Source organism: Bos javanicus, chromosome 6 (assembly GCF_032452875.1).
Source record: "Bos javanicus breed banteng chromosome 6, ARS-OSU_banteng_1.0, whole genome shotgun sequence".
In the NCBI taxonomy this organism is placed as follows: Eukaryota; Metazoa; Chordata; class Mammalia; order Artiodactyla; family Bovidae; genus Bos; species Bos javanicus.
In genome coordinates this window covers 108,983,464-109,007,718 of record NC_083873.1, presented here as the reverse complement: position 1 = coordinate 109,007,718, position 24,255 = coordinate 108,983,464, and the positions used below count along the sequence as shown (strand labels likewise).

General features: G+C 37.4%; 1 protein-coding gene across 2 annotated transcripts in view; it reads left to right on the top strand.

Annotated features, from left to right (window-relative positions):
- RAB28 (RAB28, member RAS oncogene family) overlaps window positions 1–24,255 on the top strand; it is a 97,959-nt gene that overhangs the window by 17,411 nt on the left and 56,293 nt on the right. For both annotated transcript variants that reach the window (XM_061420836.1, XM_061420837.1), the window contains exon 4: window positions 6,201–6,330. In XM_061420836.1, coding sequence (XP_061276820.1) covers window positions 6,201–6,330 — 130 coding nt within the window. The remainder of the gene's footprint in view (window positions 1–6,200; window positions 6,331–24,255) is intronic.

The following is a 24,255-nucleotide window of genomic DNA, read 5'->3' as shown; positions in this document are numbered from 1 at the left end:
ACTCCTGGAGCTTGCTCAAACTCATGTCCATCAAGTCAGTGATGCCATCTAACCATCTCATCCTCTGTCATCCCCTTCTCCTCCTGCCTTCAATCTTTCCCAGCATCAGGGTCTTTTCCAGTGAGTCAGTTCTTTGTATCTGGTGGCCAAAGTATTGTAGTTTCAGCTTCAGCATCAGTCCTTTCAATGAATATTCAGGACCAATTTCTTCTAGGATGGACTGGTTGGATCTCCTTGCAGTCCAATGGACTCTAAAGAGTCTTCTCCAACACCACAGTTCAAAAGCATCAGTTCTTTGGCACTCAGCTTTCTTTATGTTCCAGCACTCACATTCATACATGACTACTGGAAAAACCATAGCTTTGACTAGACAGACCTCTGTTGATATAGTAATGTCTCTGCTTTTTAATATGCTGTCTAGCTTTGTTATACCTTTTCTTCCAAGGAATAAGCGTCTTTTAATTTCATGGCTGCAGTCACCATCTGCAGTGATTTTGGAGCCCCCCAAAATAAAGTCTGTCACTGTTTCCATTGTCTCCCCATCTATTTGCCATGAAGTGATGGGACCAGATGCCATGATCTTAGTTTTTTTGAATGTTGAGTTTTAAGCCAGCTTTTTCACTCTCCTCTTTTACTTTCATCAAGAGGCTCTTTAGTTCCTCTTCATTTTCTGCCATAAGGGTGGTATCATCTGCATATCTGAGGTTATTGACACTTGAGCTGGCAACCTTGATTCTAGCTTGTGCTTCCTCCAGCCCAAGATTTCACATGATGTACTCTGCATACAAGTTAAATAAGCAAGGTGATAATATATAGCCTTGATGTATTCCTTTCCCCATTTGGAACCAGTCTGTTGTTCCATGTTCAGTTCTAATTGTTGCTTCTTGACCTGCATACAGATTTCTGAGGAGGCAGGTAAGGTGGTCTGGTATTCCCATCTCTTTAATAATTTTCCACAGTTTATTGTGATCCACACAGTCAAAGGCTTTGGCATAGTCAATAAAGCAGAAGTAGATGTTTTTCTGGACTTCTCTTGCTTTTTTTGTGATCCGACAGATGTTGGCAATTTGATTTCTGGTTCCTCTGCCTTTTCTAAATCCAGCTTGAACATCTGGAAGTTGTCAATTCTCGTACTGTTGAAGCCGATCTTGGAGAATTTTGATCATTTCTTTGCTAGCATGTGAGATGACTATAATTGTGTGGTAGTTTGAAAATTCTTTGGCATTGCCTTTCTTTAGGATAAGAGCAGAAATAAATAGCCTTTTAATTAACTTGAGGTTTTATCTTAATTTGGCCAGGAGTTGGTCTGTGTTTAATGCTTACTGAAGCTTTAAATGCCAGAGACATGCAATTCTTTTAGTGTCCTTGTTTTTTTCCCTCCCCTGTCTTTTTGTGCATCTTGAACTCTTCCTTAGTTGGAGTGTGTGTCTTGCAGCTCTTTCAAATGTAATCTTCCACTCTTATCCTGGAGCCCTATTGATGTGTGGTAATGGCGCCCCACTCCAGTACTCTTGCCTGGAAAATCCCATGGACGGAGGAGCCTGGTAGGCTGCAGTCCATGGAGTCGCTAAGAGTCAGACATGACTAAACGACTTCACTTTCACTTTTCACTTTCATGCATTGGAGGAGGAAATGGCAACCCACTCCAGTGTTCTTGCCTGGAGAATCCCAGGGACAGCGGGGCCTGGTGGGCTGCTGTCTGTGTGGTCGCACAAAGTCGGACATGGCTGAAGCGACTTAGCAGCAGCAGCAGCAAAGTATAGAGGGAGGGAAACATTCTGTACTCTTATGATTAAGTCACCGCCTTGTATGACTTCAGGATTTGTGTCCTTGGGCTATGACTTTAATAGGTATCTTTTAGCTTTTCTCATTTATGTGAGATAGGTGGGCTAGAAGGGGCTGAAGTTGGAAAATGCATGTGATAGAAGACTCTGATTAAGGTTTTTTCCTGGAGAGTATGCCTTTTTTTGGACAATGCTCTGGGCATATTTTACAGTGGTTACTTTCTCTTTCCTCCTACCAGAGCTATGAGGGTGTTTTTCTTGATTCTTCACCATAGGTAAAACCCATGAAAGTATGAGGGTATCCCAAAAGTATGAGGGTATCCCCAGGAGTTTCTGATCCTCAGGCTAGACCATGCTCAGCCTTCAGCAGTTTGCCAACATTACCATATAAGTATTTCTACTATTTACTGGTTCTAGTGACTTTTGTTCCAGGTAAGCAGGTTTTTGATGGTGACTTTCTGGATTCACTCCTCTTTCTCCGGATTTCAGGATGTCATTTTGCCCTACAAACTCAGGTCTCTGTTTTGTCTAAAAAAAAGTCTTTGATTTTCCGTTTGTCCAGCTTTTTTCTTAATGTAAGGACAAATGTGATGACTTTCAAACTCTTTACGTCTGAGCTGAAACCAAAAGTCCTAGAACTTCTTTTGCTTTAATGTCTTTGGCTTTCTCATTTTTCTTTCTCAGTTTTTCACCACATTGATGTAATTCAAAACTGGTGCAAAGTTGTCATGTTAGGAGCAAAGATAAAAATCATAATTTTTCATTGAATGATATTGAAAAAGGAATATATGAACCGATAGGTATTTGGGTTGCTAGATTAATGGAAAAGTGTTTACGCTTCTATCTTTCTTTTTTTTTTTCAATTTTTATTTTATTTTTAAACTTTGCATAATTGTATTAGTTTTGCCAAATATCAAAATGAATCCATCACAGGTATACATGTGCTCCCCATGCTTCTATCTTTCTTATGAGTCCTGGACCAATTCATAGGTATTGCTGATTGGAAAATATTAGGATACATCAGTTTAGATGAGAAATTGGCAAACTTCCTTAAGGAACTAGATAGAAAATATTTTAGGTTTTACAGATCAGACTCTCTTTGTTGTGGCTACACAACTCTGCCATCATAGTGCGAAAGCAGCCATTGATAAAACTTAAACAAGTGAGTGTGACTATGCTTCAATAAAACTTATTTGCAAATATAGGCTATGAGCTGAATTTGACCTTGGGGCCATAGTTTAGCAATTCCTAGTCTAGATCAGTTATAGTTTTTATTCTTTGACTCTGGTCTAGTACTGATTATCAAAAGATGCTGGCCATGTTTTATTTGCATATATTCTATTATGTTCAGATGTTGACCCATGTTGTGATGACTATTTTAATATGTTACTTCGAAGAGTTCTAAAAATTTTCAGGTTGAAGAGGCACCATAGGTCAAAATTACTGCAGATGGTGACTGCAGCCATGAAATTAAAAGATGCTTGCTCCTCGGAAGGAAAGCTGACAAACGTAGACAGTGTGTTAAAAAGCAGAGGCATCACTTTGCTGACAAAGGTCCATACAGTCAAAGCTGTGGTTTTTCCAGTAGTCATGTACAGATGTGAGAGTTGGACCATAAAGAAGGCTGAGCGCCAAAGAATTGATGCTTTCGAAATGTGGTGTTGGAGAAGACTCTTGAGAGTCCCTTGGACTGCATGTATATCAAACCAGTCAATTGTAAAGGAAATCAACCCTGAATATTCATTGGAAGGACTGATGCTGAAGCTGAAGCTCCCCACCTAAGGTGAAGAGCATTTCTTTGGAAAAGACCCTGACACTGGGAAAGGTTGAGGACAAGAGGAGAAGGGGGCCACAGAGTATGAGATGGTTAGATAGCATCACCTACTCAATACACATGAATTTGAGAAAACTCTGGGAGATAGTGAAGGGCAGGGAAGCCTGGTGTACTTCAGTTCATGGGGTCACAAAGAGTTGGACTTAGTGACTGTACAACAAATAGGTCAAAGCTCAATTTATGAGAGTGAAAGCTAGCTCAGAGTTACCTTGAAAATGATTCATATTCATTCAGAATAATAATAAAAAAGTTCCCAGTGATTGTATAGTATCTTATTTTTAAAATGTCTGTTTTTATTACTTCACTTAATCATGACAGGTATTATAAAGGTGGACGACAGAAGCATTCCCCAAGATCAGTAGATGGTAGGGCCAGGACTATAATCCAAAATTGATTTGACTTCCAGGGCAGAGCTCTTTAAGCATAATACATTGTATCACTCCTGTCAGCTGAAGGTGGAGTCAATGGATTGAGTAGTAACTTTGTTCAGAGGCTGTTTGTAGGACGTTATTTTTAGTAAGAAAAGTGGGATTATGCTTATTATTTCAAATAATTCTGTGCTGAGCATTATTTCAAAGCATTTAGGAATATAGAAATAGGTTTGTAAGTTGCTAAAATAAATCAGACACATGATTTTGCATAAAGATTATAGAGTCATTAAACTGAAAAGGATCATAGAGAGTGTTTAGGCAAATAACCTGAGACCCAGAGAAGCTAAATGACTTGGGGGAGCCAATGTAGTTTAACGAATGACTGTGCAATATATGTAAGTTCAGCCTTCATGCTGTACGCCTTCAACTTGTACAGTGATATATGTCAACCATTTTGTGATAAAACTGTGGGGAAAAAGAGTATAGGACCGAAAGGTCATAACAGTAGTGAGCTAGATCTGGATAGGGAGAGTCAATTGTTAAATTTTTAGGAATTTTTTTTCAGCCAATTGTTGAATATATTTGGGATTACAAATATATATGTATGTATAAACTCATAAATTATATTAAAAACAAAGATTTATATGATCAAAATGTATCACTTACTGATTATTTTACTGTATATTTAGTGTATCAAGTGTGTCTGTATAGTGGAAATGCTGTGTGGTGATGTCCTACCCAGCTCTGTTTCGTGAAGTGACACTGATAGATTTTAAATGACCACAGGAGAGTATTTACATTACAGAAATTGGCAAATGCTACAAATAACCCTGTCTCATCCTTTCCTCTCCTTACCATGCCTTAAGCTGGTTAATTAATATTTACCAGCATACCGTTGCTGATGAGTTTTGTGTTATATACTTGTCTGTTTGTGTGCCTGTCTTTGTTGCAGGGCTCTGAGTTCCTTGAAGCTGGAATTTATGTCCCTAGTACCCAGCACAGTGCCTGGCATATAGCTGACTGACAAATGTTTATAGAGTAAATGAGTGGACTTTATATTCAGTCCTTGATTCAAATTCTGGGTCCCTGTGACCTTGTGTTTATTAGTGAAAATGAGGATAATACCAGTCTTGCATGATATTTTGTGAGGAGGAATGAAAAGATCCAGATATCTCTCTGGTACATAATAGGTGTAAGAAGTTGTCAACATTTGTGATTATAACTTAAGAAGAAGGAGACATAAATGCCATTAGGGTCCAGACTTATATATGTAGAGCTTTGTATTAAGTGTTTGACCACAAATTGGATGAGAATCAAGAATGTAGCAGTGTTATTTTTGTGTGTGTACATACTTTTCCTTCCCACACAAAATAATGGGATGTATTAAAAGGAATATGATATATAAGAGACAGGAAGCAATCCCTCTGTTATATTTGGCTTTGTTCAGACTCTTATTACAGTATCATGTCCAGTTTTACATTGCTCATTTTAAAGAGGATGTCAAAAAACTATATGTATCATGCCTTGGGAAGAACCAACAACTGTGATTAGAAGGATAGAAAATAGGTCCTTTGAGGCAAGTTTAAGGAATTGAGTTTGTTTATACTGGAAAGGATACTTAACTATCTTCAAGTGAAAGAGTGACTTAACTATCTGCAAGTACATGAAGGGTTATTATAAGGAGGATACTCTCATGTTGTTCTCCTAATGCACAGAGGACCGAAAGAGGAAATCGACTTATTTCATTTAAAGAAAATTGTGTTAAACGCTGAAATTGACTATCAAGGGATGTCACAGTATCTCCATTTTTGAAAATATTTTAAAAGAGCAGCAGCAGATGGTTATTTATTAAAAGGTTTAAATTTTTGACCTCATGAAAGTGACAGGCAGAATTGTAGACCTTGCAGCTTTTTTCCACCTCTATAATAAGATTTTTCTTACATTTATTGAAACTTATCAAGCATATCCCAGATATCTTATTGGGAACTCACTCACAATTTGATATAATCATTCTTTATCTTGCTTTGTATCTTCACATCTTGAATGAAAACATTCAGTATTATCTGTCTGCTAATAACAGAATTAAAGGCAGATACAAACAGGCCTTGCTTGTTATTTTTTATACTCAACGTATCTATTACTTATGAGTATTTAGTATTAATATTTTTTAAAGCAGTATATTACAAATGTTGTGTAACTCTTTTGTGACAGGGAGTCCTCTTGGTATATGATGTTACAAATTATCAAAGCTTTGAGAATTTAGAAGATTGGTATTCCGTGGTGAAGAAAGTGAGTGAGGAGTCAGAAACTCAGCCCCTGGTTGCCTTGGTGGGCAATAAAAGTAAGTTATAAATGTTTATTTATATGTAGTAAATTTATTTGCCTATCTTATAGTTTTTATCCTTAAAAGAAATGATGTTTGGAAACGTAAGTAGCTTTTTTGGAAAAACAGCTTTTCTGGAGTGAGCAAGTTGAGAAAATTCATAAAGATGTGTACAGTCTTTTCAGTAACAATTTTGATGCTTGACCTGTCGTAACTGCTCTGCTGCTTTGGCTGGTTCCTTGTTAAGGTAAGTTGTGTTCTGACTGTGTGTGTTTTGGCTTCCTGTGGTCTAAGGATGCAGCGTGGACTATTAAGAATGGCAGCACAGCTGCACATTTTTATGATATTGCACTGCAGCCTTAGCTCTGCCCCAGAGATTTTGAGAGATACATTTCATTAAATGGTACCCTGTTCCGGGGAAGGAAGCAGTGTCTGCATGGAATTCTGTGTGTATTATTCCTTGCCCTCATCGCTCATTGACTTTCTTTTTCTAAATTTTTGAGGTTTGCTTTTACATTATAATTTTTTTTTCTTGAGAAAGTATATTATTGTGGGGAAGGAGTGGTGCTTTGTAGAAATGATGGATAATTTTTCAAATCTGTCTCTTGGGCTATGATATACAGCATGTAAAAATTATAAGATTGATTTCAATACAGGATTGTTACTTGGTTTGTAGTCCTGCAATGCATTTACCCGGAAAAAGGGACCTTAATAAGAGTTTTCAAATAGATATGATATGACCCAATCTTCTACAACTTATTTGAGGTCAGAGAAAGAGAAATGAATTTAAATTATACCATGGAGGATTCAGGTCAGAAACTGTTTCCTAACTATAAGCGTTGTTAAATCAATACCCAAGTTTACTACCAAGAGAATTATCTCTTCCAGAAGTCTTTAAAAATATAGTGAATTTTTGGGGGGGTTTATAATTGTTTAGGAAATAGTACTTCCTGAAGGACCAAACCATGGTTTCTTCATTATGTGGTTTTACACACTTAGATGAACATTTAATAAATCCAAGCCTTGCTTTAAAACCATTACAAAACAGGTGTGAATATAATTTCTCTGAAGAATTAAAAATATAAATTTTTTTACTACTTTCTAGAAAACAGTATAACGTATCACAAAATGGATGAAAACAATTTCTATTAAGCTTTAATTAAATTTTGCTTATCTGTTTTATAGATGTAACTAAGTGAATCCGATGCTTTTCAACTCATTGAAAACTCATTTTACAAATCATAAGTTTTGATGAGCTTAGGTTCTATTTCTGAGTATAGTTTTTCATTTTAGAAGATCGTTAGTCATTTGTCATGTCACCAAAGCATTGGCATATATTATAGTTAAATTTGTGCTTTATTGGAGGTTTCCCATCACCTTTTGGGAAATTACAGAGTACGGAAGTGATGGGAGTTGGGATTTGTTTTCATTTCTTTCAGGATATAATCTAACTACATCTGGAGTAATGGTGTGGTGGTGCACAATTATATACATTATGTTATGTGTTTATGCTATCCTGTGAGGCCTCCATCATTGGTCACTGTCAGGATGTCAGACTAGATGGGCTATTGGACTGTGCTGGTGATGCCATTCTGAGTTTTAAAAACAAACATTTACATAAGTTATATGAACTTATGCCAAAAATTGTTACAGTGTTATGTTTCAGATTTAATAGCATGAAAATTGAAAGAATTTTTTTACTTTTGGAGTAATCCTTTTCTTGTATTTATATTACTAATACTCTGTTTCAGAATGAGATCATGTAATAGAGTATGTGATCACACAGAATATTATATCTATGTAAAATTAAGTGATTAGAGATGAACATGTATCTGGATATTGTTTACTATTATCTGTCACTGGCCCAGTTTCATATGATCAATATGTTCATGTAGTGAATGATCTTACAATTTGTTTCTAAGAGAGAGTGGTTCAGTTGCTAAGTCGTGTCCGACTCTTGCGACCCCATGGACTGTAGCCTGTCAGGCTCCTCTGTCCGTGGGATTTTCCAGGCAAGAATGCTGGAGTGGATTGCCATTTCCTTCTCCAGGGGATCTTCCCAACTCAGGAATCGAACCCGGGTCTCCTGCACTGCAGGCAGATTCTTTACCAACTGAGCTATAAAGGAAGCCCTTCTAAGAGATAAGGCATTACATTATAGTAGTATTTTCTTTTTGGGGAGGTATAATTATATTAAAAAGCAAAGATTTTTTTTTTTCTTTTTTTTTTTGCTCAAACGACTGAGCGACTTCACTTTCACTGTTCACTTTAATGCATTGGAGAAGGAAATGGCAGCCCATTCCAGTGTTCTTGCCTGGAGAATCCCAGGGACGGCAGAGCCTTGTGGGCTGCCGTCTATGGGGTCGCACAGAGTCGGACACGACTGAAGTGACTTAGTAGCAATAGCAGCAGCAAGCTAGTTAAAGAGATTTTATTAAGAGTTTCTGTATCAAGGGCCTCATGACATTGGAAAGTCTTCCAAGTCAAGGAAGCAGCTCTCAGATTCAGAGAATGTTCCAGATGAAAAGATGCTCAGAATTGTTCTGTCCCACCTTTTTCATTCATCACGAGTGTCATATTTGTTCAGTCTGTTGCTTCTTTTTTCTCCTCTTTTTCTTCCTTGCTTGATTATTATTCCATTTTATCTCACTTATTAACTTATTATACATATTATATATTCATGTATTATGTTTTTAGTTGTTTCTTTAGAATTTTGGAGTGGGTGGCCTATCCCTTCTCCAGCGGATCTTCCTGACCCAGGAATCAAACTGGGGTCTCCTGCACTGCAGGCAAATTCTTTACCAACTGAGCTATCAGGGAAGCCCAGAATTTTCAGTATATATCCTTAATTACTCTACCTTCAAATAATAGTATCACTTTTCATGTGTAGTATTTTTTAACACCCCCTCAATTCTTTGTGTTATTATTGTCAGACATATTTTTAAATATTCTGTAAACAACTTTTGCTTTAAATAGTCATTTAGCTTTCAAAACAATTACAGATAAGAAAAAGGTGCACTTTATTTTGGCGTCTCAGGCAGTGCTAGTGGTAAGGAACCCGCCTGGCAATGCAAAAGATGAAAAGAGATACAGGTTCCATCCTTGGGTAGGGAGATCCCCTGGAGAAGGGCAGTGCAACCCGCCACAGTATCCTTGCTTGGAGAATCCCATGGACAGAGGAGCCTGGTAGCACAGAGTCAGACACAACTGACACAGCCTAGCACACATAGCACACACTCATTTTACCTTTACTTATTACGTTGCCGACACTTTTATTCATCTGTATACATCCAAGAGTCTGATAGTAGATTCTTTCTCTTTGAAGAACTTCCTTTAACATTTCTTTTAAAGTAGATCTGTTGACAATGAATTTAGGAAGACATTTGAAGCTGAATTATGATGATGATTATCTAGAGTCATTGTCTGCCTAACTGTGCTTTTAAAAATTCATCATTGTGTCCTATTCTGTGCAGTTTGAATGGAAAACATATGTTGAAAAGAAGCATGTGTAGACTAGGAAAATACTGACAGCAGAGCCAACTTTTAGCCAAAGTTGAGCAAAAAGATGAGATACAGAGAAAATTTCCGTGCACAGAGTGTGTGTGTGAATTTGCTCCATAGTAAGAACTTATATTACTAAGTTATAAAGTCATTTGCTTTTTATTAAAATATGGTAAATTCTCAGAAATTTGGGCTGAGGATTGAGGATAGTCTTAGCTAAAGGTGAATTACAGGTTTATTTTTGTAAAAATTGTGTTTTATTATGGTTAAATATAGAGAGTAACTAGAGTAGGTTGATGATATAGCCAGCAGAGGAAGGGACTTGCTTTAATGAAATAGAGTGTTAATTAGTAAGTTAATTATTTCAGTACATACTAAAAAGTATATAATACATTTGACCCTTGAACAACATCACAGGGTTTATAGACATAGTTCCTTCCTGCAGTCAAAAATTCACGTTTCACTTTTAGCCAGCCCTCTGTAAAAATGGTTCCTCTGTATCTGTGGTTCTGCATCCATGGATTGAACCAATCTCAGATCATGAGGTACTGTAGTATTTACTACCGAGAAAAAAATCTGTGTGTTAGTGGATCTGCACAGTTCAAACCAGTGTTGATCAATGGTCAACTGTACATAAAATAAAATTTTTTATTTTATATTCAATTCTAAAAGGCTATGAAATACTAGTTAATGTTCTTTCTTTGTACTGTTTAAGACAGAAAATGAAGTATTGAGTCATGGTTAAGATCAGACGGTTTTAAATTGAGACAGACTTTCCTTACAAGCCCAGTTTTTTCCCCTACTAGCAGTGTAATATCATACAAGTTACTTTATGTCTTTAATTTCTTCATCTGGAAATAAGGATCATAGTTTCTGTGTGATAAAGTCGATTTAATGATTAAATGGGCTATTACATAAAAATACTTTTCCTATATATGTAAGTGTTGATAACTATTAATTATTATTATTAATCATGTAGCCTTTTAAAACATGGACTATAACTTCAACTTGAAAGACCATAATTACAGATTGAAGTGAAGTGAAGTGAAGTTGCTCAGTCGTGTCTGACTCTTTGCGATCCCATGGACTGTAGCCTACCAGGGTCCTCTGTCCCTGGGATTCTCCAGGCAGGAATACTGGAGTGGGTTGCCATTTCCTTCTCCAGGAGATCTTCCCAACCCGGGGATCGAATCTGGTTCTCCTGTATTGCAGGCAGACGCTTTACCATCTGAGCCACAAGCTGAAATAGAAATTTTACAAAAGTAGCCTGAAGGAAATGGTTCTTAAAGAATTCTTTTGTCACCATTTTTTCTTGTTTTTTACCGTGATAGTTCTCATACTGTGTATTGGGTAGGGCAGTTCATTCAGCAGACATTCTCGAGTGCCACCTATGTGTATTCAGGTAGCCATTATTATTTTACACAAAAGTAGAACCCAAGAGAATGCTTAAGCAGTGTTTGGGACCTGCTAACCTGGGTCTTAATTTTACTCTTTTTCTATACCATCCTCAAGTTTTCTAGAAATTTGACCTTTTGCTTTGTTTGGTTGTTGGGATTAATAAGTAGTTATGTTCAAATTTCCATGGGAGGCCTTACTTTTCCCTAATGAGATTAAAAAAACTTCGTTTGGAAGTAGTAACTTTCAGAATGGGAAAGAGGGTAAGCCATCTACTTATTCTGTGTGTTTTATGTTCGGTTGAAGTTTGATGATGTTTGCAGCTGCAAGTGCAGTGAGATGCCTCATAGGCTACAATGACTATAGCCACATAAGCACCTGGAAGCAATTATATTACCATCTAGGATAGCTTCTACAATTTGGGGAGCCAAATGCACCAGGCCTAGACCCTGGTTTCCTGGCCTTGAAGGTCTTGCTGTCCCAACATCGGGGCATTCTCAGTTGACCAGAGCCTGTACTGCAGAGCCTAGGGATTTTTAGTTTATCTCCACTTACTACAGGCTTGTTACAAGTGGACCTGACCATCTTTCATGTGAACTATGGCACTAGCTTCCTAACTGTTCTTCCTGCTCCTCGCTTTGTTCTCCTACAATTCAGCTCCCAAACGGCAAATCATGTTATATGACTTTTCTGCTTAGAATCCTCTAGTGCCTTCTCATCACACTTAGACTGAAATCCAAACTCCTTATCCAGTTTCTCAAGCACAAGGTAATCTGGCTCCTACTTACCTCTCAGACTCATTTTCTACTAAATGCTCCCTTGTCCACTGTGTGTGTAAGGCACATTTGTCTTTTTTTCTGTTCCTATAACCTTCCAAGTTAATTTGTACTTTAGGGTTTCTTCTGCTTGATAGACTTTTCCTTCTGGCCTCCGCTTCGCTGGCTCCATTTTGTCATTTGTAACTCATCTTAAATGTCATCACTTCAGAGTTGCCTTCCTCGACCAATGAAATCTAAAGAAATCTAAAGTCTGTCAGGATGTTCTGTTTCAGTTATCTGCCTAGTCTCATTGTCATCTGGTATCATTTCTTGTTTGTTTCTTGTCTGCCTAAACTCTGTGAAAGCTGAGGATCTCATCACTTACAACAGTGCCTGAATGAATGAATACTGAATGAATGAATAAAAGCCTTTTCATGAAGACTCTGTTGAAATTAGAAGTGTTTATGGCCCGGGATATGTTATTCAGGGAAAATGGTTTCTTAATGAGGAAAAATACATATGTAGATACAGGGAATCTGTTAGATGGCCTTCAGACCCAACTGCCCTAGTGAATTCCACTCTGGTTAATAATGTCAGAGTTTCTTAGGAAACACATCGGGGTTATATTATGCTGGATCATGTTTGAGATAAAATGTCATAGATTTTCTGTCATGATTTTAGAGTAAATAAATGTTAAAAAAATTCAGATTTTTCTTCATATTTTAAACTTTTACATATTGGTAGAACTGTACACTTTCAACTTTTAATTTACAGATTAAAAATTTGTGTGTTTAATTTAAAAATCATAATCTGCACTCAAATACAATTTTAGTTTTAGTGTTTCAGGGAAAGTTCAAATTGAAATGAACATCAGGAATATTAATTTTTTTAAGATTAATTTTATATTCAATCCATGTTATAACCAAATGACAGTTTAATTTGTCATTTTGTTATTTTCTATCTTTAAGCTGTTATGTTTTCCTACTATCTGATCCATCACCTAGTTTCTCCCCTGACTAGCTAACATTCTCGGTTGGATAGATTGTAAACAGAAATTAACAGGGTTGCATAGGAGCTGCCCCCTTCCTGATTTATAGCTTCTTAGTTAGTGGAGGGGTGGTGGCTATCAGTAACTTGTATTGGTAGTAGGAATTATCACGCTCCAGTATAGAGTGAATGGATGAATGATTTCTACTCTTAAAGATATTAAACAGATCCTTTCCCAAATAAAGACTAATAACTCAGATTTTTAAACAATCTTCATGACAGATGAGGGCATAGAGAAGAGTGCATCTACACTAATTAACAATGTTGAGTGTATATTCTTCTTAACAGTGATTGATTGTTCTTGGAGTACTATCTCTGCCCAGGAAGTGATGTTTTACACTGTGAGGTTCAAAGGTTACATTTTAATGTACCCTGTAAGTTGTGTTCCCTGAACTCCATGGAAATGTATTAGTAAAACAAGTAAATTTTAAGTTGAAAATTTTACTGATCTTCTCAATAAAATTATCACAAGGCTTTTAGAGACTATTCCTTATTCTTAGTAATAGAGGAGTGTAAGAGAAGGTTATAAGTTCAGCTTTAAGAACTTCATGGGAATTTATATGAAAATACTTGCCTATACTGTGACTTTTTTGAGTCTTCAGAAATTCTTATTTTATCTGGAGAGTGGAAATGTGAAACTATGAAGTAAGTAACATTTAACTTTGATTCCTGTTTTGAAGAATTAATATCAACTTCTATAAAAATTGTCATCTATAATATTATGACAGTGAACAAATGAGTCATTACAAGTTTGTGTAAGAGTTTACAATTTATAAAGCATAAACAAAAGCTCTTTTGAGGATTTGAAAAGTTCATTCTGTTTATACAGTCTAAATTAAAAGTCTGCTCCTTATCCATTTATTTTAATACTTTGGTTCTTTTTGTTCCAGTAATAGTAATCCCAAGGTATCAAATCCAAGTGTCTTTTTCAGATGGATCTAACATTTCTGTTTCTGTGGCTTTATATGTATATTGCTTTCTCCTCTGTTTACATGTAAATGTTTAAAATAGAGCTATGATTATGTACTTACTGGAGGATGATGATAGCATCTTATTCTGACACTGGTAGCATCAGTATTCTGTATATTGAGTGAGAGTATTTTAATATAAACACTTATACCTGTTCCTTTATGTGCTATTTCACCCTACTACTGTACTTTTAAGAACATTATGATAATATTTCAAGTTTAATTGATTGAGTAGTTTCCTCAAATAAACGCATAAGCTTAAATTCAGACTGGTATTGTGATTGATATATTGGGGGGGAGAAAATGTCATATGAGTGCTTTTTCATAATACTCATCGAGAAACATTTTTCACTTGACAGTTGTTACAGTTATTATGTCATTTCATAGTTACTTTTTTTTTTTTTTAAGATGGCCTGCTTTAAACCATTTTGGCAGTATTATGGTTTACTTAGCTTGGGAAGTTTAAGGACTTTGTGGTTTTGTTTTTTCTTTTTTTTTTTAATTGGAGGCTAATTGCTTTACAGTATTGGGTTGGCTTCTGCCTTATGTGGTTTTGTTTTGTTTGGGAGGAGCTGTGTAAGGATTTTGGGCATAGCAATCTGTTTATATAATTTCTATCTTTCATTGTCATGATATAGAAAGTTTATTAAATGCTAAAGAAAGCATAATCCATCTTTTGTTTGTTTTATGATGAATTTCTTTGAATTTAATTTTTAGAAGAAAATTTAATTACTAAAAATTAAATTAAGTATTAAAGAATGCAGCTATAAAAACATTTTTTGTGTGTGAAAAGGAGATTTGAGATTTTCATCAATGTAATTTAAGTCCCTTTAATAGTGTGCTTTATATTTGCAGTGATTATGTAATAAATCCAAAATGCATTAAAAGAATACTAGAGTGGGGATCAGAAAACTTTGTACTGCTATTGTCATTTTTTCCTAACTTCATTACCTTGGCAATTTATTCACTTAAGGGGATTTTACCAGATAGTCATAAGCACCTTCTATTCCTAAAATATGATGACCCTAACCGTATTTGTTGCTGTACAATTTTAAGAGAGTTTAACTTTATATGTAATTGAAATATCCTTGCAGAGATGATTTTTTAGGCTCATTTTATCATTCAGTTATTAAATATTCATTTTCCATATACATGAATAGATGCATTTACCTAAAATAACAGTAACGATAAATCTTAGTATTGAATTCTGTCTCTTTTGTTCCATTGATCTGTGTGTCTCTTTTTATGCCTGTACCATGCTGTTTTGATTACTGTAGCTTTGTAGTATAATCTGAAGCCAGGGAGCTTGATTTTAAAAAGCATTTCTTTTTAATTGAAATTTGGTCTTGAGTTTAGAATTTAGTTTTCATTTTCTGTCATGTTTTTTAAAATTTCATATGAATGTCTAGTTTCTGCAGTAAGTAAAGCAATTCAGCAGTTATTTTTTTTGTGTGCTTTCTTACATCTTTTCTTATTCATTTATTTCATTCATTCAGCAAATTTTCATTGAGCCCATACCTGTCTAGGTGTTCCAGTAGAGGCAGATGCTGCTAAGTCACTTCAGTCGTGTCCGACTCTGTGCGACCCCAGAGACGGCAGCCCACCAGGCTCCCCGTCCCTGGGATTCTCCAGGCAAGAACACTGGAGTGGGTTGCCATTTCCTTCTCCAATGCATGAAAGTGAAAAGTGAAAGTGAAGTCGCTCAGTCGTGTCCGACCCTCAGCGACCCCATGGACTGCAGCCTACCAGGCTTCTCCGTCCATGGGATTTTCCAGGCAAGAGTACTGGAGTGGGGTGCCATTGCCTTCTCCGTAGAGGAAGATAGGCAATAAATAAATAAGTATAATACATAATGTATTAAATGACATTGTGTTGTGTAGATAGATAGAGCAGGAAAGGAGAAAAAGGAATTCTTAGAAGAGAGTGTTAAGATTTTAAATATGGTCGTCAGGGAAAGTCTGAGAAGATGACATTTGAGCAGAGGCATAAAGGAGATGAGAGAGAGTGCCACATAGATACCTGGCAGAAGAGTTATCCAGGTAAAGGGAAGGAGTAGGTGAAAAGGCCTCCCTGAAGTATTTGGATGTTGTTTTTTCTCTTAGAAATTGTGAGGAGGCACATATGTGTCTGTGTGTACATGAGGGAGAGAAAGAGAAGGAGACAGGAGAGTGGGGAGAGTTGGTAGCTGTGTGTATAGCTGTGTATGGGGAACAGTAACTGAAAGACTAGCATAGGATTGAAGCACGATGATAGAAAAGGGGAGGACAGGTTAGGAAGGACGGTTGGCTATTGTAAGGACTCTGACTTTTATTTGCACGAGATGAAGAGCCACTGAGGGGTTTGAGGAGAGTGAAATGATTTAACTTGAAAGGATTACTACAGTTCCTATTTGAGAATATACCATAGTGGGTAAAAGTGGAAGCAAGGTAAATAGAAACTTTTTCACAATCCAGGTGAGAACTACAGGTGGCCCTTGCGGTAAAGAACCCACTTGCCAATGCAGGAGACCTCAAGGGCACAGGTTCAATCTCTGGGTCAGGAAGATCCCCTAGGGGAGGGCATGGCAACCTACTTCATTATTCTTGCCTGGAGAATCCTATGGACAGAAGAGCCTGACAGGCTATAGTCCATAGGGTCACAAAGAGTTGGACACGATTAAAGTCCCTTGGACTGCAAGGAGATCCAACCAGTCCATTCTAAAGGAGATCAGTCCTGGGTGTTCTTTGGAAGCAGTGATGCTAAAGCTGAAACTCCAGTACTTTGGCCACCTCATGCGAAGAGTTGACTCATTGGAAAAGACTCTGATGCTGGGAGGGATTGGGGGCAGGAGGAGAAGGGGACGACAGAGGATGAGATGGCTGGATGGCATCACCGACTCAATGGACGTGAGTCTGAGTGAACTCAGGGAGTTGGTGATGGACAGGGAGGCCTGGCGTGTTGGAATTCATGGGGTCTCAAAGAGTCAGACACAACTGAGCGACTGAACTGAACTGAAAGTGACTTTAACATCCATGAGAAGTGGTTGGCTTCTGGATATATTTGGAAGGTATTGATGGATATTTTCGTAGATTGGTTATGGATAGAGGGGAGAAGAGGCCGTATAATGTCAAGATTTTTGGTCTTCGCATCTGGAAGGTTAAACTTCAGTTTACTGAGATGAGGAAGAGTGTTGGTGGAGCAGATTTGGATAAGATTGGTCTTGGACATGTTCAGTTCAGTTCAGTCGCTCAGTCGTGTCCGACTCTGTGACCCTAGGTGTACTTAGTAAGCCTCTACGTAGAGATGTTTAGTAGTTGGATGTATGAGTCTATCATTCAGTGACAAGATGAAGACTAGAGATGAAAGTCTGGGAGTCAACACCATATTCTGTAAGTTCAGTTCAGTCACACGGTCATGTCCGACTCTTTGCAACCCCATGAATCGCAGTACGCCAGGCCTCCCTGTCCATCACCAGCTCCCGGAGTCTACCCAGACCCATGTCCATTGAGTTGGTGATGCCATCCAGCCATCTTATCCTCTGTTGTCCTCTTCTCCTCCTGCCCCCAATCCTTGCCAGCATTAGGGTCTTTTCCAATGAGTCAATTCTTCGCATGAGGTGGCCAAAGTATTGGGAGTTTCAGCTTCAACATCAGTCCTTCCAGTGAACACCCAGGACTGATCTCCTTTAGGATGGACTGGTTGGATCTTCTTGCAGTCCAAGGGGCTCTCAAGAGTCTTCTCCAACACCACAGTTCAAAAGCATCAATTCTTTGGCACTCAGCCTTCTTCACAGTCCAACTCTCACATCCATACATGACCACAGGAAAAACCATAGCCTTGACTAGACGGACCTTTGTTGGCAAAGTAATGTCTCTGCTTTTGAATATGCTATCTAGGTTGGTCATAACTTTCCTTCCAAGGAGTAAGCGTCTTTTAATTTCCTGGCTGCAATCACCATCTGTAGTGATTTTGGAGCCCCCCAAAATAAAGTCTGACACTGTTTCCACTGTTTCCCCATCTATTTGCCATGAAATAATGGGACCAGATGCCATGATCTTAGTTTTCTGAATGTTGAGCTTTAAGCCAACTTTTCCACTCTCCTCCTTCACTTTAATCAAGAGGCTTTTTAGTTCCTCTTCACTTTCTTCCATAAAGGTGGTGGTATCTGCATATCTGAGCTTATTGATGTTTCTCCCGGCAATCTTGATGCCAGCTTGTGCTTCCTCCAGCCCAGTGTTTCTCATCATATACTCTGCATATAAGTTAAATAAGCAGGGTGACAATATACAGCCTTGACGTACTCCTTTTCCTATTTGGAACCAGTCTGTTGTTCCATGTCCAGTTCTAACTGTTGCTTCAGGTTTCTCAAGAGACAGATCAGATGGTCTGGTATTCCCATCTCTTTCAGAATTTTCCACAGTTTATTGTGATCCACACAGTCAAAGGCTTTGGCATAGTCAATAAAGCAGAAATAGATGTTTTTCTGGAACTCTCTTGCTTTTTCAACGATCCAGCGGATGTTGGCAATTTGATCTCTGGTTCCTCTGCCTTCTCTAAAACCAGCTTGAACATGTGGAAGTTCACGGTTCACGTATTGCTGAAGCCTGGCTTGGAGAATTTTGAGCATTACTTTACTAGCATGTGAGATGAGTGCAATTGTGTGGTAGTTTGAGCATTCTTTGGTATTGCCTTTCTTTCGGATTGGAATGAAAACTCACCTTTTCCAGTCCTGTGGCCACTGCTGAGTTTTCTAAACTGCTGGCATATTGAGTGCAGCACTTTCACAGCATCATCTTTCAGGATTTGAAATAGCTCTGGAATTCCATCACCTCCATTAGCTTTGTTCATAAATCCTTGAGACTGGATGAACTTTACATAGAATGAGTATAAAAAGAAAAGAGGTCAAAAGATTAGTCCTTAAGTCATATTTTAAAGTTGGGAAAGTGAAGAGAGATTAGCAAGGGAATTAAAGTGTGGCCAGTAAAGGTAGGAGGAAAATCAGGAGAGTGAAGTGTCCTGGGAGCCAGATGTACAGGATTTTTAAGGAGAAAGGAGTGATCAACAGAGCAGGTCTGAGGATGGTTAGATTAAGCAGTACAGAGGCAGTTGGTGGTGACCTTGGTAAGCAGGTTCACTGGAGTTGTGGGACTGAAAGCTGAGCAGAGTGAGTTCCAGAGAGAAGGGAAGGAAATGAATTGTAGACAGAGAATGGAGGCAACATGTATATGTAATGCCACTGAGTGATGAGTGGGGAAGCAGCGGGAGGGGACGTGAGTGAGGGCTCACATTAACGGAGGGAAGGTAGTACTGTATGCTTTATGTTCCTTGGAAAAGAGAGAGACAGACATGGAGGGGAAGGAGTTGTGCAAACACCTGATGATGTAAAATGAATGTTTCAATTTTTTTAAAAACTTGTTCTGATTTTAGATATAGTTTTAAATGTCATCTTTACTCTTCAGTTTGTTGTATTGATTCTCATTAAGTGAAAAGGTAGAACGTGAAGGGTGTGTGTGAGAACTTTCCCAATTCTTTTTATAGAGGGTTGAGGGGAATAAATAGAAAAGGACTAGGTAGGACAGAATACTAGATAGTTTCTCCCTTGATTTTAATACTTATTAGCTGTTTTATGCTTTTTAAGCTGTGCCATTTTTCTGAAAAAGTATCACCTTTTTTTAGAGCAAAGTTTGTTTAGTTTTTCCCTTTGGAATCATGCAAGTGTTCTGTGACTAAAGCTCCATGAAGGCAGAGACTGTCCTATTCACTGCTGTCTCTCTAGGATCCAGTTCAATCCCTGGCCACAGGAAGTGCTCAATAAATACTAACACTTGTTATGAATGACTACAAAATTATTAATTCTCAATCTCAGTAAAGGATGGAATTATGGAACTTTTTGAGATGATAAAGAGAAAAAATAATACTTTTTTATTCCCCCTAGCTTTTGTAAAACTCTAGGCTAGGTTTTTCATTTGGAAGAGGCATTTAGTAACAGCTTCACTTGGTGCTTATGACTTACTGTAACACAAGATCATGTAAAAATTCTTTTATATTACACACATAGTTCTTTTGAAAACTAAACTCTTGAGCCCTAATCGCTTAATTTACATTCAAAATTTTAATTTTAAAAGATGAGAAGTTGTATTTATTTCCCCTTATTGATATTTGTTTTGTAGTGTGTTCTAGCACTTTAATGTCTTTATTATAAAGGCAGTATGAGTAGTGGTCAAGGACAAAGACTTCTAAGTAAGATCACTTAGGTCAGATATGGGCTCACTTATTTAAACCTGTGACCATGGGGAGCTATTCACCCTCTTGTACCTCAGTTTTGTCATCTGTAAAACAGAAATGACAATACCACCTACCTTATAAAGGGGTTGTTAAAAGAATTAAATACATACAAAACTCCTGGAATCATGCCTGGTATTTAATAGGTGCTATATGTATTAGTTGTTGTTTTATTCCCACTGTCTCTCAGAATCCTGTCTTCTAGTTATGGGTAATGGGAAGAGATACTGCTCAGTCCATGTAGATTTTTAACTTAAGGATTTAAAAATCAAAAATACCAAAATTTTTGTGAAATGTCTTTGAATGTATTTCAAATGATTATTAAAGTTTTGGTTATAATTATTGTTTGAAAGCCACCCTTCACTTGTAGTTTAGAAGTACATTTTTTTCTGCAAAAATATTTAAATTCAGTTGATGGAGATGTTATAATTTTGGTGTTCAATCTGAATGGTGAAAGCTGGTGTACAGTTGCCATGATTTTTTATCTCAAGTTTATTTTGCTTTGTAGACATGTGTCTAATAAAAAAAAGATGCTACATAAACCATCGTTTGAGTTTGAATGTTCTTCTGTTTTTGGTTGAGGTATAAATGTTATTTCTGGCTGTGTCCTTCATACTTAGCTCTTCTTACAACAAATGGAAAGGCTCTAATTGTGCCTAAGGGAATAGTTAATCCACAGTGGACATATGGTGGACAAAAGCCGAGTCTAGTAAATGAAATAAAATTATAAATGGTAAACATTTGAATGCTTACAAAGTCTGGCAGCTATAAAAGATAGTGTATTGTTTGAGATTAGCAAATTTTGCGTGCAGCATAACAATTCTTTTCCTGGTGTGTTTGTGTTTTGTAGGTGTATGTAAATTCAGTTGAAAGACATACTGTTAATTTATGTATAAAGCATATTTGTCTCCTTTTAGCTTTGTGACTTTGACGTCAGCAATAAAGGCTGATGATCTCACAATTTTGGAAAGTTACTGCTCTTTTGGTTGGGGGCAGTTAATTAGCATTAACCCAGAACAGCTCTTGGACTTCATGGATCTGAGTATTATATGGGGTTGCACTGCTCCAGCAAAAGGTTAAGTATTAATGGAAAATGGTCACAGCCCTTTTACTTAAAGAAAACATGTTACTTGTAAGTTTTCTTTTGATTTTACTTTTACAGTTGCATTGAATGTCTTCATTCATTTAGCCATCCATAAAGCAAATATTGTTGCACATGAGGTGGATAATAAGTCTTTTTAGGACTACTTGTGTGGCATGTCACAGATCATTAACTGCAAGTAACCACCTGACTTGAGGGAAGCCTGGAAGCATCATTATAGTGAAATAAGCTTTTATTTAGGTATCACTGCAGCACATTGATTTATTGAAATGTCACCAATTGCTACTGTGAAAATACATTCTCATTATCATTTAGGGAATGGTTAAGATTAGCCACTGTATACTGTAAAAGATGTATTTTGCTAACAGTGGAAAAAATAAGAATAAATATTGTGGTCTGTATGGCTCTAATAGTTACTTTAAATGATTAATTAGATGGTTAATTAGGCTAAATTAAGTAATTCTTGTGGGGCTTCCTTGGTGGCTCAGTGGTGAAGAATCTACCTGCCAATGCAGAAAATGAGTTTGATCCCTGGGTCAGGAAGATCCCCTGGAGAAGGAAATGGCAGCCCGCTCCAGTATTCTTGTCTGGGAAATCCCATGGATAGAGGAACAGAGGACTGCAGTCCACGAGGTCAGAAAAGAATTGGACATGATTTAGCAACTAAACAACAACAACAACAAAGTAATTCTTGTAGGATGCTTTAAAATCTGTGTGATTCTATATATGTGTTGAAGACATGTTCTGAGTTCTTTCTAATTTGAAATACCTGGAAATTAAGCAGCATTGAAAGATAATAGCAAACTTAATGAAACTATTTTGTACAGTCAGTTTATAAAGTAACAAGTTCTTTTTGTGAGCACAGGGCTGCTTCCTGGGCACATATATCATGAATCCAGCCTTCAGGAAACTTGTCTTGTTGTGGAAGTAAGATTAACATAATGGGCAAAAAGTACAAAAGAAAAACAATGTATTACTTAGCTCTACTTTATCAGTGGGCAGGAAAGGATTAAGAGGAATCTGGAACTGGAATTGAATCTTTGCAAAACTGTTAGGTTTGGATACATCTTGTTATGGTTAAGTCTTGAGCCAATTCAAGGATGTCTCTCCATTTGGAATTTAATGTTGGCTTAAAAATTTTTTTTAATTTATTTTTAATGGAATATAGTTGATTTACAATGTGTTATTTTCAGGTATATAGCAAAGTGAATCAGTTATATATATGTATATATATGTACCCACACATATATAAAATAAAATAGTGTACACACTATTTTTAAAGATTCTTTTCTCATATAGGTCATGGCAGAGTGTTGAGTAGAGTTCCCTGAGCTATACAGTAGGTCCTTGTTAGTTATCTGTTTTATATGTAGTAGTGTGTATATGTCAGACCTAGTTTCCCAGTTTATCCCTAGCCCCCCTTTCTCCCCTGGTGAACATAGGTTTGTTTTCTACATCTGTGATTCTATTTTCCGTTTTTTTAAGATTCCATATATAAGCAGTATCATAAGATATTTGTCTTTGTTTGACTTAATTCACTCAGTATGTCAACTCCAGGTCCATTTGTGTTGCTGCAAATGGCATTATTTCCCTCTTTTTTATTGCTGAGCAATACTCCATTTTTTATACTACTGTATGTACTATATCTTTATCCACTCCTCTGTTGATGGACATTTAGGTTGCTTCATGTCTTGGCTATTGTAAATAATGGTGCAGTGAACGTTGTGGTGTATGTATCTTTTTGAATTAATATTTTCTCTGGATATATGCCCAGTAGTGGGATTGCTGGATCATATGATAGTTCTATTTTTAGTTTTTAAGAAACCTCCATGCTGTTCTCCATAGTGGCTGTACCAATTTACATTCCCATTTACAGTTTAGGAGAGTTCCCTTTCTCCACACCCTCTCCAGCATTTATTGTATGTAGATTTTTTGATGATGGCCATTCTGACCAGTGTGAGGTGATACCTCATTGTAGTTTTGATATGCATTTTTCTAATAATTAGTGATGTTGAGCATCTTGTGCTTTTTGGCCCTCTGCATGTCTTTTTTGGAGACCTCCTGGACTAATGGAAATAAAAACAAAAAGAAACAAATAGGGCCTAATTAAACTTAAAAGTTTTTGCATGGCAAACAAAACCATGAACAAAACAAAATGACAACCCACAGAATGGGAGAAAATATCTGCAAATGAAGCTACTGACGAAGGATTAATCTCTAAAAATACAGAGAGCTCATGCAGCTCAATGTAAAAGGAAAAAACAACCCATTCAGAAAATGGACATAAGATCTAAATGTTGGCTTTAAAATAAAATAAAAAAAAAATCTATGAACTCATTTTCGAGTGTCTTGCAGTATGAGTTCCATGTCCATATTTGGTGTTTGTTCCCATGCTGCTGCTGCTGCTAAGTCACTTCAGTCGTGTCCGACTCTGTGCGACCCCGTAGACACCAGCCCACCAGGCTCACCCGTCCCTGGGATACTCCAGGCAAGAACACTGGAGTGGGTTGCCATTTCCTTCTGCAATGCATGGAAATGAAAAGTGAAAGTGAAGTCGCTCAGTCGCGTCCGACTCCTAGCAACCCCATGGACTGCAGCCTACCAGGCTCCTCTGTCCATGGGATTTTCCAGGCAAGAGTACTGGAGTGGGTTGCCATTGCCTTCTCTGGTTCCCATGCTGCTGCTGCTGCTAAGTCACTTCAGTCGTGTCCTACTCTGTGCGACCCCATAGACGGCAGCCCAACAGGCTCCACCGTCCCTGGGATTCTCCAGGCAAGAACACTGGAGTGGGTTGCCATTTCCTTCTCCAATGCATGAAAGTGAAAAGTGAAAGTGAAGTCGCTCAGTCGTGTCTGACCCTCAGCGACCCCCATGGACTGCAGCCCACCAGGCTCCTCTGTCCATGGGATTT